The sequence below is a fragment of the Penicillium cosmopolitanum genome (genome assembly GCF_028827165.1).
Source record: "Penicillium cosmopolitanum strain IBT 29677 chromosome Unknown utg000005l:1.0-4006212.0:1.0-4009387.0, whole genome shotgun sequence".
Taxonomy (NCBI): domain Eukaryota; kingdom Fungi; phylum Ascomycota; class Eurotiomycetes; order Eurotiales; family Aspergillaceae; genus Penicillium; species Penicillium cosmopolitanum.
In genome coordinates, this window is record NW_026622675.1 from 1,071,244 (window position 1) to 1,087,181 (window position 15,938).

General features: G+C 51.2%; 6 protein-coding genes across 6 annotated transcripts; 2 read left to right on the forward strand and 4 right to left on the reverse strand.

Annotated features, from left to right (window-relative positions):
* Nucleotides 1-182: 182 nt before the first annotated feature.
* pxa1 (putative peroxisomal ABC transporter (PXA1)) lies at nt 183-2,706 on the reverse strand (the record flags this gene model as incomplete). The annotated part of the gene is made up of 2 exons (XM_056628088.1): nt 183-2,590; nt 2,664-2,706. 2 exons carry the CDS (start codon nt 2,704-2,706, stop codon nt 183-185), a joined length of 2,451 nt encoding a protein of 816 aa, XP_056490822.1.
* A 1,659-nt stretch (nt 2,707-4,365) lies between these two features.
* psrA (putative general stress response phosphoprotein phosphatase Psr1/2) lies at nt 4,366-6,292 on the forward strand (the record flags this gene model as incomplete). The annotated part of the gene is made up of 6 exons (XM_056628089.1): nt 4,366-4,462; nt 4,564-5,525; nt 5,566-5,658; nt 5,717-5,866; nt 5,929-6,027; nt 6,080-6,292. 6 exons carry the CDS (start codon nt 4,366-4,368, stop codon nt 6,290-6,292), a joined length of 1,614 nt encoding a protein of 537 aa, XP_056490823.1.
* Nucleotides 6,293-7,544: 1,252 nt separating this feature from the next.
* On the forward strand, nt 7,545-9,121 carry N7509_003453 (putative protein phosphatase PP1 regulatory subunit Sds22; the record flags this gene model as incomplete). The annotated part of the gene is made up of 7 exons (XM_056628090.1): nt 7,545-7,680; nt 7,759-7,790; nt 7,888-7,959; nt 8,098-8,394; nt 8,467-8,541; nt 8,622-9,024; nt 9,105-9,121. The coding sequence occupies 7 exons, from the start codon at nt 7,545-7,547 to the stop codon at nt 9,119-9,121; spliced, it is 1,032 nt and encodes a 343-aa protein (XP_056490824.1).
* A 613-nt stretch (nt 9,122-9,734) lies between these two features.
* Nucleotides 9,735-10,615, reverse strand: N7509_003454 (uncharacterized protein; the record flags this gene model as incomplete). The annotated part of the gene is made up of 2 exons (XM_056628091.1): nt 9,735-10,421; nt 10,484-10,615. The coding sequence occupies 2 exons, from the start codon at nt 10,613-10,615 to the stop codon at nt 9,735-9,737; spliced, it is 819 nt and encodes a 272-aa protein (XP_056490825.1).
* Nucleotides 10,616-11,083: 468 nt separating this feature from the next.
* N7509_003455 (FMN-dependent alpha-hydroxy acid dehydrogenase) lies at nt 11,084-12,773 on the reverse strand (the record flags this gene model as incomplete). Its single annotated transcript, XM_056628092.1, has 5 exons — nt 11,084-11,170; nt 11,235-11,308; nt 11,367-12,567; nt 12,631-12,689; nt 12,746-12,773. 5 exons carry the CDS (start codon nt 12,771-12,773, stop codon nt 11,084-11,086), a joined length of 1,449 nt encoding a protein of 482 aa, XP_056490826.1.
* A 538-nt stretch (nt 12,774-13,311) lies between these two features.
* On the reverse strand, nt 13,312-15,821 carry abaA (transcription factor AbaA; the record flags this gene model as incomplete). The annotated part of the gene is made up of 3 exons (XM_056628093.1): nt 13,312-15,086; nt 15,142-15,318; nt 15,380-15,821. 3 exons carry the CDS (start codon nt 15,819-15,821, stop codon nt 13,312-13,314), a joined length of 2,394 nt encoding a protein of 797 aa, XP_056490827.1.
* Between the last annotated feature and the right edge of the window lie 117 nt (nt 15,822-15,938).

A 15,938-nucleotide genomic window follows, 5' to 3' on the forward strand; every position in this document is an offset into this window, starting at 1 on the left:
CTTATTACGGTAGAGTAGATCTTTGCAGTAGATAAGAGTGTAGGTGGTGACACCAGTTTGGGGACGTTCTGTAGTTCAAGATTCATTGCTCTCGTAAACAGGAAAAAGCAGATGGTATACAGCATACATTTAAAAAACCAAAATCAGACAATGCCCTTCTGCACTTGGTATCATCAATCACCTCAGTTAGCCGTGCCTTCAGCGGGTACCTCCGAAGGTACCTCCGAAGGTACCTCCGAGACCGACTCTGTCTCTGTCTCCAGCTCTGGTTCTACATCCTTCTCTTGGTAAGGCGGCGGCGCAATTTCACCATCGCTAGACCAGACCTTCGACAATTCCTTATCGATCTCTTCCCGACGAAGCTTCCACTCATCCACCTTATCCAAACGTTTGCGTAGCTCCTGGATCTCCTTCTCAACGCCGAGCTTCTCCTTCTCCGTGCCGATCCTCTCGAATTCCCAGCGCTCGCCCTCCTCTCCGAGCCCGAGGGTCATGTTAAAGGTATGGTATTTCTTCAGGGAGGCACGTGTCGAGATTGTGATCAAAGTGATACCTCGTTCCTTCGCCCGCTCGTAAAGTACACCTTCCACATCGGAAGAGACGGCCGATGTTCCTTCATCGATGAATGCGTATCGGGGCTCGTGGTAGAATAGTCGGGCCATGGCAACACGCTGCTTCTCACCACCGCTGAGAACATCTTTCCATTCTTTGCGGGTATCCCAGCCGCCCTCACGTTGGGGTAGATAGCCCAGGTGGGCATCATCAAGAACTTTCTGTAATGAAGCGTCTGTTTCACCGGCTTCGTGCATGTCGACCTCTGTGTGAGGGTAAAGGACCTGGTCACGGAGAGTTCCCACGCTCAAGTACGGTCGCTGGGGGAGGAACATGATGCCGTCTAGTCCGAATCCTCGCGGTCGGCTGACTAGACCCCGGTAAACGGGCCACAATCCAGCCACGATACGCGGGATAGCAGACTTGCCGACGCCATTGGGACCCGAGATGAGCAAATGCTCTCCCGAGTGGACGATAAAGGATAGCGATTCGATGAGTTCGTCTCCGCCCATTGGGTAGAGAGATGGAGCCACGATGGGCACTTGCTCCAAGCGAACTCCGTCAAACCCATTGTGAGTGGTACCTTGGGCATCGGCGAGAGAATAAAGCTCCGGGTGCGAGCCTCGCGGTGGGTAATAGGCAGTGGCATGCACACGATGAAGTGTAGAGATGAGATTGTAGACTCGAGAAGTGTAACCGGCAAGCTCTGAGATATCCTTGATGCTGTACATCATGCGACCGCCTGCGTCAGCCAACGAGAGCATTAAACGCTTGTTGGTGATGAATTCCTTCATGCGACCACGCTCCCGGCCCATCTTCTCCTCCACGGGCATATCGGCCAACTCCATGGCACCACCCGAGCCACCCCAGGCGGGAAGGAAAACCGGCAAGGAGGTCACTAGGTAGCCAAAGGCGGACCAGGAGTACTTGAGAATCATGTCTTCAAGCATGTTGTATCGAATTTTCAGGCTGTAGATGCCTTCCATCCATCGTTGCAAGTCTTTGAAACTGCGAACCAGGAAAACACGTTCGATATCGGCGCCGCCATAGAACGAAATCTCCTCTGCATTGGCCAATAGACGAGAGTGTAGACCGCGGAAGTCGCCTTCCTTTTTACCCTCGACAGCCTTGAGCTTCCCAAACGGCGGGGACAGTTTCCGAAGCACGACAGCCGTACTGAAATAGCCTGCGAGGATACCACTGAGAGCAAGAGGGCCAAGGGAGCGGTAGAGCTGATAGTTGAAGACAAAAAGATCCACCATGGGTTTACCCATCGAGGAGTATAACGCGGCTGCAGCCGAGCAAAACAAGGTAAGATCTTGGGTGATGAACTGGTCGGGCCCTTGGCCGATCCCGCCGTCCATATTCATGAGTTTATAATAGTTATTATTGTCTGTCAAATAGAGGTCGTGGACGTATCGCGTCAATCGGGTCCGGAAGGCAATCGACACCTTGGATTGGAGGAACTTGATCATCGCGTTGGTGTAGGAGGCGAGGGTTCCGATACCACACCATTTAGCGATTCCCCACGTGAATGCCCTGCCTTTACCAGCGACTAGATCTCGAACGATCTCGCCATCGAGCCGTGCGATCAAGAGTGATAGGTATGTTCGGAATAAAAGGAAAAGGCCATGGCTCATGAGCAAACCAGTCTCCTTGCTTCCCCATCGAGGGACCATGATACTCCCAAGACTGAGGAACTGGTGCAAGAAGGCCAGGTTTAATCCGGGCTTTGTCGTGGGTGGAGGGATTTGATTGACCGACCCCTCCTCTCCGGTGCGTGCGGAGGCGGGCGGATTGAGAAAGAGTCGCCGATGGGCATCGAAGGTGGTCGGCTTGGTCGGGTGGATCAGAACCTTGGATGTCCGGGAACCCTTATATGGCACATAGATGGTCCGCGAGCCATCCTTGCCACGGATGCCAGAGTTTCGACGTAGTAACCGGCGGCCTTGGGCTCGTTCCTTCGCGCCCTCTCGGTACCAGTTGTATCCACCATATGCGGAGCCGATGATGGAGAGTAGTAGGGCGATCGTAGCCACTACTCGGGTGGTTTTTGAGGATTTGCTGATTCGGGATCGGATAAGGTCTGAGTAGTGCAGGTAGAGGGCTACGAGGGGGGTCCTCCGGGCGACGGAGAGTGGACTGGGCGGCCATTGTTGCCCAGGTCCGAGAGCCGTTATTTAATGACGATGCAGTGCCATGAGCCAGAGACCAGCTCTTGGATCGAAGGGTAGGGGTTGTAGGGGGGGTTATGGAGGAGGATGAGGAGGATGGGGGTATTTGTTATTGGAAGGAGTGTTCAAGAGGAAACATGAAAAGTAGAAGTTGAAGTTGAAGGAGCAGTGGTTGGATCATTCCACTTGCATGTGAAGGTGAACCTCGGGATGCGGAGGCAACACGTGAGCAGAGAGTATGGGGTAGCTGGAGTAGAGCGTAGCTGTACTGTACTAGGGAGCATTTCATTGGCTCAGAAATTAGAGTGGGCCTGTTTGGAGTGATCCAGCCAAGGTGGTGCAGTGGTAGCATGTCGCCGATTCTCGAACGGCGACGGCCCAGGTTCAATTCCTGGCCTTGGACATTTCTGTTATCTTTTTTTTTCTGGCTTAAGCCAGTGATTAAGCCGAGGTGGTGCAGTGGTAGCATATCGTCTTAAAAGAAATACGATGGCCCAGGTTCAATTCCTGGCCTTGGACTATTCTTTTTTTTTCTTTTACACTAGTACTAGTACTAGTATATAGTATCTTACCTATCCAAAGTTACTACCATGAGGTACCGGCATCCCATGGCACGGGAGATGTACAGTGCAGCGGGAGCTGAAGCTTGCAGCTATACTTCTGCTAGTACGGCAAGTACTCGTACCTATCATGAATATAGAATACTGGAACTAATCTACGACTCCCTCCACCTTACGCTGTACGAGTACCACGAAAAGGGGCAGCCCCGACTCCACCCACTCACGCTCGACCAAGTGGGGATGTCCTCGATCTCCCATCACACTTGCTTTTCTGCAGCCCAGACCCTCCCAGTCCAGTCCCTCAGTCCCTGGAACCTTGGTCGTCCACGGAGTAGGAGTAGGAGTAGGAGTATGGAGTATACGCAAAGGGGTTACTTAGTAACACTCGTACTTATTGTACCTAGTATATCATTCTTTATTTACACCATAAAGGTACCCAGACTTGATACCATCTCTATGCCATGTGTACTCGTATTGCATGACTGCCACTGCTTCCCCGTAGCCGCCGGTGTGAATGATGTGCAGTTGGCACCCACCACGCTTAGGTCCTTAGGACTTGTTCTGTAGCAGCACCTCAGCGCTAGTGTTCGCACTAGCTGAAAGACCCCCGAAAGTTCTGCCCAGGACCAATCGAAAGGGCCATTTCATTCAGTTCACCTCACTTCACCTCAGGTCCAGTTCATTTCAGTTCATTTCCCATTTCACCACCTTTCACCACCCACGTGACATCCATCTCCTCCTCCAGCCCCTTCTCCCCTCTCCTCCCACCCCCCCCAAATTAGTACGCACCTCCAGCTGCATATCGGCATCTGCGTCTGCATCTGCGTCTGCGCCTGCATTGTCGCCTGCGTTGTTGCTGCCTTCTTCTCTTCGTGTCTTGGCAGAGTTGTTGACCTTTGGGGCCAAAAGGCGGTACGTGCGATTCTCCGGATCGCTGATCCAGGAGGCCGTGTTGACATCCTTGTAGCCGCACTCTCCTTCTCTTCTCTTGATCGCCCTCTCCTTTCACCCTCGCCGCCGATCTCCCCGGTGGATTCTCTCAATCCTACCCTTTTTCATCTTCGCCGCAGCTACCCCCGATGCGTGGTGAGAGCGAGGGGCGAGATTCCGCGCCCTCAGCTCCCGAGTCTGCGGGCAAAGCACCCATGAACGCCCCCGAAACCCCAGAAACTAAAGGTGAGTTCCTTTCTTCTCTCCTTGCCCCCGGCTCACTCTGCGCTTGCTATGCGCAATTTGTGAGGAATCCCCCGGTCGCGAATGCTAATGATCGCTGTCAGGGTCCGAGATGCCTCCCGACAACATCACCACCGATGTCGCCGAATCCCAGGAATCCAAGCCAAGCGCGCCTTCTGATCCTGCCTCTTCATCCGCCGCGGCCGCACCCGCTGTAACCTCTACGGATACTGTGGAACCTGCCGACGAACCCAAGAAACGTCGTCTTTTGATCCCAACGCCGTCGCGACTCTCCAAGACGGACAAACAATCGACATCGGACCGTGCCGATGAGGCTGCGCCGGACGAGCAGTCTCGACGAAGCTCCAAGATTAGTATCTTGAAAGCGAGGAGAGACCGCAGTCGGGCGAGTAGCCGCCGATCGCGACAGACTCAGGAAGTAGCGAACGCCGAGAAGAGCAATGAGACAAACACCCCAACCACCCCCGACATGAACGGCCCTTCAAAGCCTCAGCCGAAAAAGATCTCTAAGCTTCGCAGCCTCCTTTGCTGCTCATCTCCTGATGCCGAGGGGGATGACTCGGCTCTCCCTCCGAAGAAAACTACCAAGTTACCGCCTACTTCAAACCGCCTGCCCACCCCCGACAAAGCAGAAGCCCAAACCGGTGACTCGAGCACGGTGGAGTCTAGAGATCCTGCATATGCCGTGGACGAGAAGGCCCAGCCCATTGTCGGCGCCGATCAATCTCAGCCCAAGGACGAAGACCAAGGCTCGCACGCTCCTGCCGATGCGCAAGGCGAGGGCACTTCCACCACTGCCGGACAATCTGAGCCAGCTCCAGTGAGCACAAAGGAGCAAGAGAGTACCACCGCGACCCCGAATGGAGTAATAACCGAGGTGAAAACGAATGGAGTTCACCCACAAGACGAACCGGCCACCGGTGATGAGGCCCTCCCCGCGGACGAATCGATTGACAAGAAAGCACCCGTTGGCGAAGGTGAAGACTCAACACACGAGGAAGATGTGCAACCCGCGACAGTCCTGCCCCCGCCACCCCCTTTGCCGGTCCCTGAGCCCCCCCATCGCACCAGATGCCGGCGAACAGCAATGGTTACTTCCGCCGCCTGTGCCGCACCTGCAGAACCGCAAATGCCTCGTCCTGGATCTCGATGAAACACTCGTACACAGCAGTTTCAAGGTATGCATGTCAATCTCAGTCAAGAAGCAGTTTCCGTGTAAGCTTACCATGAACCTAGGTCCTTGAACGTGCGGATTTCACAATTCCAGTGGAGATCGAGGGACAATACCACAACATCTATGTGATTAAGCGCCCCGGTGTGGACCAGTTCATGAAGCGAGTTGGTGAGCTATATGAGGTTGTAGTGTTTACTGCATCAGTTTCCAAGGTTCGTTGACCCCACCCGCCTCATAATTCTGGAGAATGAGCTATGTACTAATTTCCTTGCAGTATGGTGATCCTCTCTTGGATCAATTGGACATTCACAACGTCGTTCACCACCGTCTGTTCCGCGAGAGCTGTTATAATCATCAGGGAAACTATGTTAAGGTCAGCCTCGTTCCACTCTGCCACAATATCACCATTTGCTAACTTCCAACAGGATCTTTCTCAAGTCGGCCGCGACCTTCGCGAAACGATCATCATTGACAACTCCCCCACCTCCTACATTTTCCACCCTCAACACGCGATACCCATCAGCAGCTGGTTCTCTGACGCACATGACAACGAATTGCTTGACCTGATTCCCGTTCTCGAGGATCTTGCTGGACAACAAGTCCAAGATGTCAGCATGGTCTTGGACATCACCCTGTGAAACTTCATGTCCGGATCTTCCTTACGCCTGAGATTCCCCATTGAGCGTGTCCTTTCTTTTGTTTTTGGTGCGAGAAAAAGCCTCTGTTCCTTTCCCAGCTTTCCAGCATTGTGTCTTTCCTATGAATGACGGGTTCTTCTTCACCCTGCCTCTTGTTTCCATTATAACTTCTCTTCTTCGACGCTCGACCATTGACCCAGATTGGAACTGGTTCCCCAACGGGTCGTGGCCCATCTGTTGCATCTGTTGTCTTTTTCCCCCTTTTCTTTTCTTACTTGACTGCTCTTTTTTTGGCTTCTCTTTACTTTTTCTTTCCTTCCTTTTTTTCCCGTATAGCCCACAATAACCCCTGGCATCTTCCTCCTTTTCTGCTCCTTTCAACTCTTTGGCATTGTGATCTTACTTATCTGACCATGCTCCGAGCGAGCTTTTGCCCATTTCTTATCCCCGTCGATTCCCTCCCATGTCATGCCCTGAATTTCCTTGTTGTCTTCCCTCTGTCGCAATCACCCCCCGCATTCTCCAATGCATTCTGCAGGCGTCTGTTGGTTATTATGCCCCCCTTGTATCCCATCTTCCCCTCAGCACTCTCCCCCTGTTTCTGTCTCGAATGCCTTGCTACCTTGCCCAGCTAAGGGTTTGAACTAGTTTGTCACATTTAACTTTTGTTGTTGATGGCGACTGGTGTTTCTCTGTGGCGGTATCATCTAATACACTCTGCTATGATGCCACCGCGGAGAAGATCTTTGGATTATATTGCTGGATTGACTCCTCCAATGTATATGACCTGCGGCACTTTATGCTGTATATAGTCCTCGAGGAAAATGTCTCATTAGGAATACACAGTAGTTCGGCTCATTGTGACTGTTCTCAGTACCTACTAGTAGAGAGTAGTTTAGAAGTTGAACTTGAAAGTTGGCTATCTGCATCCCATGGTTCACCTGCACTCATTCGTAGCCAAAGCCGCATCGAGCTCCGAGTCCCAGCAAGATGACCAACCAACCAACCTTCAAATTAGCTCGAAAGCTCGCCCCTCCACTCCTGGGCACTTCCAACCGTCTCCAAATCGCCTCTTTGCAAAATCCCACTGATTCGAACAAATTGTCTCAGTCGATTATCTCTTCTCTTCTCCCCTCACCCCGACGGAACCTCGGCGCCCGCTCTTGGAAGCTCCCCGCATCGAACATCCCACCGCCCGCCATTGGACCTCCCATCATCCCACCCTACCACTGGGAATCCCACCTCACCGAACATGAAGAATAAGGAAGGCTGGGACGGCAAAATGCGTGTCGAGCCAAAAGCAGTCATCACCAACCCGGAAGCTCTAGAGGACTCGGATTATTCCGACCCGGAGGCACCGCCCGTGGAGGAAATTGATGCGGACGAGGGTAGGGAATTTCTCCGGTGGCACAGTGCAGTGGAGATGGCGCGTCGTTGAAGAAATTGATACTGATGGACTTTTGCAGATCTACTGGCAGATGAGGATGTGAATACAGAGGTATGTTGGGTTGGGTTAAAGCGGCTTTCCCTTGGGTCTCGAAACTGGGCGTTGTTGGCTGGCTGATCACTAATCGTTGGTTTCGTTGGTTCTCTAGGAAATCGATCTCGTGCATTGTCGCATATCTTCGCTTTCGGCGTTACACCTTGAACGATTTGAGAAGCTCCGGGTATGTTAATCCCTGGGTATAGCGCTGTGACTGAATCTCCGACACAGTGGTGGTGGTTCTGTCCGGCGACTTTTTCCTAGTTTTCTTTCTTTCCCTTCGTTTCGGCGAGGTCTGTCTGACTGACAATTTGCGATATAGAGATTATGTCTTCGACAAAATCAAATACAGCGCATTAATTTCCCTTCGAACGTTGCCCAATCCATGAAAGAACTCGACCTCTATGACAACCTTATCTCGCACATCAAGGGTCTGGATGAATTCAGTGACCTGACCAGCTTGGATCTGAGCTTCAACAAGATCAAGCACATCAAGAACGTCTCGCATCTGGTTCACTTGACGGATATCTACTTTGTACAGAACAAGATCTCTACAATCGAGGGGTTGGAAGGGTTGCTCAAGTTGCGCAATCTCGAGCTTGGAGCGAATCGAATTAGGGTATGGATCATGCCATAGGCGGCAGAATGACGCAGATGAGATAAATGAGTGGGTGATGTTAACTTCGATCAGGAAATTGAAAACCTGGATCATCTCGCCGGATTGGAAGAACTATGGCTCGGAAAGAACAAAATCGTCGAGATGAAGGTAACAACAAATTATCCCCGATCAAACTTGAATCACCGACCCTATGGGATCACTATAACTAACAAACACTCATCCAACAGAACCTCGACGCCCTTCAAAATCTCCGCATTATTTCTATCCAATCTAACCGCCTAACCAACATCACCGGAGTCTCCAACCTCCCCAACCTCGAAGAACTCTACCTCTCCCACAACGCAATCACCGACCTAACCGGACTAGAAAACAACACCGCACTGCGCGTCCTAGATTTCTCCAACAACCAAGTCTCCCATTTAGAACATCTCTCCTCTCTAAAGAACCTTGAAGAGCTCTGGGCCTCGAACAACCAGCTCTCCAGCTTCGACGAGGTGGAGCGCGAATTGAAGGACAAGGAGAACTTGCAAACGGTTTACTTCGAGGGAAATCCCTTGCAGATGAATGGTCCTGCTGTTTACCGGAATAAGGTGAAGCTGGCACTTCCGCAGATTGTGCAGATTGACGCAAGTATGTTTTCTCCTCCCCGCTCCCAACTACTCGAATTATGTGACTGGGCAGTATGTACTAACACTCTGTGTTTACTTTAGCTTACTTGCGGGTCTGATAGTTCCTGTTATTTTTATCTGGCAGGTCGTGGGCTGGGATGATAGCTTGGCTTTGGCGTTTTCTTGTTTGTAGAATCAGTTTTTAGCAGATGACAAATCTCGATGAGCAACGAATACGAATGAGCTTGTGCTTGCTGAGAGTTCCTGTAACTGCCCAGGTGGCTCGGATATTGTATTTACTTCGCACACCCGATGACCAGATCCGCCATAGTGTGATCTTCCATATATACAGATCCATGTCGAGCCAGCCCAAGCGAGTGCCGGGTGTCACAATCTCCATGGTATCACCATTCAATTTCTTCTTCTTCTGGCATGGTTTGGTGCAAAAACTGCATCAAACTGCTAGTGCATGTTTTGCCTCATGTGAAAACGGGCAAAATGCAGCTGCAGTGTATCACCGACAAAATAGTCGAGGCTGCGGGGTTCCCAAGCAATCGAATGTCGTTGAGTGTGGGCCAGCTGAATGAGCCAGGCACTTCAGGTGGGTATGTCATTTGGGTATACCCAATGTTATCCAGCCAAACGGCAAGAGCCCGGTCCGGATAGAAGAACAGCGAATCCCACTTCCAATGTCTAGAAGACTAAGTATAAGCGCGTATCAAGATCCTCCTCTCAATCTTCCGCCATCCGAGGGTGACGCGTCTTCTCCTTGGCCAATCGCTTCAACCCGCTTTCGCGAGCAGTCGTCTCGTGCTGATGCTGGGGTTGATCCTGATCCTGATCCTGACACTGATGCGATTTATGCACCTCCTCCAACGTAACGATTTTCGAGCGCGGGTTCTTTGCATCAGCGGCAGCTTGCACACCCTCTCTATAAAGCTCCATTAAGGTCGGCGCATTGGGATCTGGTTTCCTTTTCTTGTCGTAGAAGTCCATCCCTTCGCGCCGGATCGTATCGGTCAGTTGTGGAAGCGGTATGCTTGTTTCTGGACCCGTGAGGTCATGGAGGACGTGATTGTCCTTTTTGCGGGTGTTGTAGACGTTGAACTTTGTGCGGGAGGTTATCATTGCTACTGTGTGGTTGTCGGGTTCGATTGTGCAGGTTATTTCTTTATTCTTGGGGGCGATGCCGGGGGTTGAGGTGTGTTTTGTGAGAACGGAGTCTGTGTATGGGTTTGAGGAAGGGGATTCGGTGGACGAGGGGTTGTTTGCTAGTTGTGATTGTGATTGTGATTGTCGGTGGGAAATGGAGACTTTCAGAGGCGATGCGGCGATGGCGCGTTCTGCGGCTTCTTTTTCGTCGAAGATCACGCGAATGCAGCGATTGATCTCATTTGGTTTCGCGTGATGGAAGTCGAACTATAAATGAAGCTTAGTCTTGCTTCTTGGGTTTGGACTGGAGCTCAGCCTGGCCTTAGTACCTTGAGGTTCTTGAATGTATTGACTTCACCGAATTTCTTGAGCGCATCGAGAATCGACCGAGTGTCGGATAGTTGGTGTCGGGAACTAGGCTTTAGGTGAATGCGCACAGCCGTGCCTAGGCGTGTGGCCATCCTGGAGGAATTGCTCATTTCCCAGGCGGAAGGTGAGTGGATGTGCCAGTGAGGAGGAAATTGAGCGGCGTGTCGGAGATGATGCGGAGAGGCGGAGAGGCGGAGAGGGAAGGGTCTTGGCACTCGATGAACTAGAAGTATTACTACTAGTAGTGGTAGTATTATGACAACAGAACCTTGGAAGTCTTGTAGGTATTTCATTTTTATTTATCGTTGAATACTACGTAGTTAAGTGGTCTTGGGCCTGTTCTACTACTAGTAACCTTGGATTCGATATTGTACTAGTACTAGTACTGGTAGGTACTACTGGTATATATATTCCATACCTAGGTAGTTAATGCACGTTTATCATCAACTTGAACTTGCTTAAACCTTGGAAGTACCCAAAATTGAAATGAGTATCTTTAGTACCAATGCTAGGTAATTAATTTGGTTTCTATGCAGTTGAAAGAGAGTTTTATGGGAGTATCAGAGTTTTGACCCGTGACGTGCACGGCATGCCTCAAGACCGGACGGCCCATCGTAGATCTGCCCTTCAGCTAGTCGGGAATTGATCTAAAGAACCAAACCGTTAGCTTCTCGCATTTCAAGGAATAAAGAGCTGGATTTTAAAACTCACATGCTGCATTCCAAGTTGTTCTACTCTTTGAACCCCAAGCAAACGCATGCAAGTCTTGGTCTCATCCGCCAAAACTGGGAAAAATCAGTCAGCACTCTGTCACCATAAGAACATCTCGTCTTTTCAACTTACTCTGTAATGTTCTCTTCACGCCATCGACACCCCCAGCAGCCAAGCCCCAGAGTGGTGGCCGCCCAATACCAACGCCCTTGGCACCTAAGCAAAGAGCCTTGACAACATCCGTTCCTCTTCTCACACCACCATCCATCCACACCTCAATCTTGTCAAAAACCTCAGGGCAGTATTTTCTTATTTCAAGCAGGGTATGGACCGCCGGGGGTGAGGTATCAAGAGATCTACCGCCGTGGTTGGAAAGGATAACCCCCTTCACCTGTGGCCGATGCAAGGAGGCAATATAGGCATCCTCATGCGTCTGGATACCTTTAAGGACAACAGGGAGAGTGGTATGTTTCGCCAACCAGGCGAGGGTCTCCGTCCAGGTTAGAGTCGGATCCATACCTGCAAAGGCTTGCTTCTCGCGCTGCTTAAAGGATTCAGGTGACGACTGTTCCGTGAGTTCGTCGATGACATTGCCGAAACGCTGGTCATCCTCTCTTTTGCCCATCACTGGTGTGTCAAGAGTTAGGGCGATGAATTTGATCGCGTGAAGTTTGTTGACTCGCGCAATCATCGCTTCGCTTTTGCTTCGATCGTCGTTCACATAGAGTTGCCATCCAAAGACCTGGTCTGGTGTGGCGTTGGCGACAATTTGTTCTGGCGTCATGGATGCACTGTTTGAGATTATTTGTAGCGCACCCATACTACTGCATGCCTCGGCAATGCCTGCTTCACCAGATGGATGACCCAGGCGAGCCTGGGCGGCTGGAGACACATATATAGGCAGAGAAACTTGGTTTCCTAGTAAAGCTGTGTCGAGATTGCACTCTGTACAATCAATGAAGACCCGAGGTCGTAAGAGAATTGAGCGGAAGACCTCAGTGTTCAAGCGCTTCGTGATTTTGTCGTCGGCCGCGGAGTAGTAGTATGCCCACGCTTTCTTGCTGATCTTTTTCGTGGCAAGCTCTTCAAATTCATCCATATTGAGGAGCGTGTGCACTGGCACGTCTTCTAGAGTTTTCTCAGAGCCTCCTGATTGTGTCTCAGGCTTAGGCATTGTGGCGGGATCAATGCTGCCGAGAAGAGCCTCGGGCTTGAGGTTGCTCTCGAGCGTACCCTCAGGATGTACAGGGTCATATTCCTCGGTTGCATCCTTTCCTGCGAGCTTCAAAATCACATTTGCGCCACCTGGATGCTTGGCGACGAAATCAGTTACCTAAATTCAGTGTCAGCATAGTCATTCTAGTTAGACGTGGTGTCCGGTTCGGCGGTGATTCACATCGTAGACTTTTCCATATAGGACTACCCAGCAACTTTTGCTGGTGTTATGACTAGCAACTGGGATTGATTAGTCTGATAGTAGAGTGACGACAACGATCTCGAGCAAACTGTACCTTCTGCAGCGTTGAAGACCTTCCCCATTTCTGAAGACTCTGTCTGAGAGCGAGACCGGCAACGGGTGGAACTCGCGAGGGAATGTAACCCAGCCCAGCTCTATTTAAACCCTAGCTCTGCGGCATTCAAGTGGATTCGGACTTAGTAGTGGGTCTTCTGTACATTCTATATCTTCGTCTTTTGTCCAATGACCGGCAATGTTTTAGCGAAATAACGAATGGCGTGCGGGGTATCGGCAGAATCACCGTGACACCCCCAACCTTGAAAGTTGGGGTTAATTGAAAGAACTTTGAAGCTGATAGTAATATATATAACCCCCACTATTCTGTGTTTATTCTACCTTTATCTTTTACTATAATGTCGAACCCAGTTCTCAAGTATACAAGAAATTTATTTGAAATGTAAAAGAAGAGGAATTGAACTCCACAGCCCCAGTAACTCCCCTCGTTTGCCGCTCTCAGATGATAGAAAAGGAAAAAGAAAATAAAAGAGATGTAAAAGTATATGAGTACATCACTCCAAAATAATATTATCATTACCAAGTAAATTTTTTTCTTGCGTATCATTAAACCGCATCCACCGGATTCTCTGAATAGCCGTTATTCGCATGCTCAGGGCCCGCCCCATGCATGCTAGGACCATTAGACAGACGTCCAACGAGTTTGTCCATCAGATCATCCGCCGGCATCAAACCGTCAAAATTGTGTGGCTGTTGCGTCTCGCGCGAGGAAGGAACCTGGGGCTCGGTCTGGAAAGGGATGTGATGGTATCCGCCGGCATTAACGTCGCCAGGAATGGAGGTAGAGTGTGCTCCCCAAGATGCCTGGCCGTGACTGAGGTCATCAAGGGACTGTGTGCCAGGCCCAAAGAAGCCGTCAAGCACGCTATGGCTGTCGTGAAGGTTGACACCATGCTGCGGAGATGGAACATACTGACTAGCGTCATGGCCCATGTTATAGCCCAGGTTCTGATGGGTCATGGGAATACCATGCATACCGAGCATCATGGGTCCACCGCTGCTAGCGCTCATGCTGGTCGGTTGGGATGTCTCGGGTGCGAGACTGGTAGGGAATGAGTCCAGAACCGAGCTCACGGCGGTCTTGTCACCAAGGCCATCTTCCGCCTTGGTGATTGAGGTCATGAAGTCCAGTTGACCGGAGGAATTAAAGATATTAGCCACATTATCGTGGGAATGGGGGTATATAGGCCACTGAGATTGCTGTTGAGCCTGGTGGTGGGTAAAGTCTTGAGATTGAGCTGCCTGATAAACACTCTGCGAGGGTTTGTTGAGAAGGATGGAGTCGAGGGAGAGAGGAGGAAGGTCAACACCGGAACTTTGTCGGGGGCTGTTGGTTTGAACCCGATCAGGAGGGGGAATCAGACGGCGCCAGGTGGTTGTGCCAACTTCACCGGGTCGGGTTTGACGGAATTTCCAGACTAGAATGGCCATGCGCTCGCTTTCTTCGCCCTGGTGGCCCTGGAATTGGTTTGAAAGACGACGCGAGGCAGGGGGAATGGCACGAATCTCCTGTACTGCAGACAGAGAGCGGAGGAACCGACGAGTGCGTTCATCCGTAGCATGGACTGACTCGGGTTGACCCGAATCCTCGGCGATGCGCTTATCCTGGGTCAGCTCAGTGAAGAGTTTGGCCCACCAGGATGATTCAAAAAGCGGCTTGACCTTGGTTGATTGGGGCTTGGAAAGATCGTGGTATGTTTCCCAATGCTCTCGCCCGTCTTCGTATAGCCGGGTGCTGCAAGTCCAGTTGTCCATCTGGTTGACCATCAACACGTCCCCAGCGGTAGGGTGTCCGAAGTCAAGGTCTAGTTGAATACCAAGTCGGGAGCCGGAAGGAGGGAAATCAGTCATCAGCTCTAGATTCACCTCCAACATAATAATATCGCAGTCCAGAGGACCATTCATCTCGTCAAGAGATGAGGCCAGATGCGGGAATGAGGCGCGCCAGCCAGGCACGTCCTCAAGGGGCATGGGAGGTGCATTAGGGTGATGAAGATCTCCCTGAAGACGGGTATATGCGTGAAGGGCCTTGTCGATACGGTTGGCTTGCTGAGGAGCACTGACCCACATATCAAAACTGAAGCCGTGGATGTTCTTGGTGCTGGCCTCCTGCATACTTGAGCCCAGGGTATAATGAGGCGGGGGGAGGTCACCACCATAAGGCTGCATCATTCTCATAGAATCATGGTAGGTGGATTGTGCATGGCCGTAGTGACTTGGTGCTGCTGGATGCTCCATGGAAGATCTCCACTTGGGGGTGGCGGATGTCTGAGAATGACCGCTCAATCTATCTCCCGACTGCTCTCGAACAAGTCGCTCCCCTAACCATATGGTATTAATATCCAAACCAGAGAGACGTCAAGCTAGCAAACTCACAATCAGGATCGCCCTTCAGGAACGAATCGAGAACCTGCAAGTGACTCGACACTTGCTTGCGAGTCCTCCTTTTGCCGGTCAACTTGAAGATGTACTCGGCAATCAATTCATTGCGGCCGTATGACTTTCCACGTTCCGACCACTTTCTCCGGCCCATTGGAGGGTTTGCTTCAAGAGCTGTATATGTCATCAGAATTGAAATGTTCTTCTGTAATGAAGCTGGATGAAGAAGACTTACCCTGCTGGAATGCATCTTCCAGCTCATCAGACCAAACAGGTTCACCATCCTTGCCAGTATCACGTCGAGGACGTGCTCGATATTCCATATACTTCTGTGACTTGAGATAGCTGCGTCCACGTCGAGGAGCTACATTTGGCCCAGGCCCAACAGAGTGAAGACGACGTAGCTTGCGAGCATGAAGACGGGCAGCCACTGCTTGCTGGTGAGCAAGGCTGGGAGCTGCAACGGGGTGGGCGGCAGTAGCATGGTGGGGATACTTGAAGCCCAGCTGCTGAAGATGGTCATCTCGAGCAGTGGGATCACCGTGAGCGAAGGTATCAGAATATGACTGAACGTTCCCAGAGGTATTCTGCAGAGCCCGGTCGGTATGAGCTCCTACAGCCTCGAGGGACGGCTGGTTCTGAGGCACGAGGCACTCGGGTTGCCAGTCAGCAGCCATGGCAAGCTTACCAAGTGACGGGCTTCTCGAAAAGAATGACGGATTCCAAGGAGGAGGGAGTTGAGAGGCACCGTCAAATGCTTACTGCCTGGCAAAGAACGCAGCACAGTCGCAAAC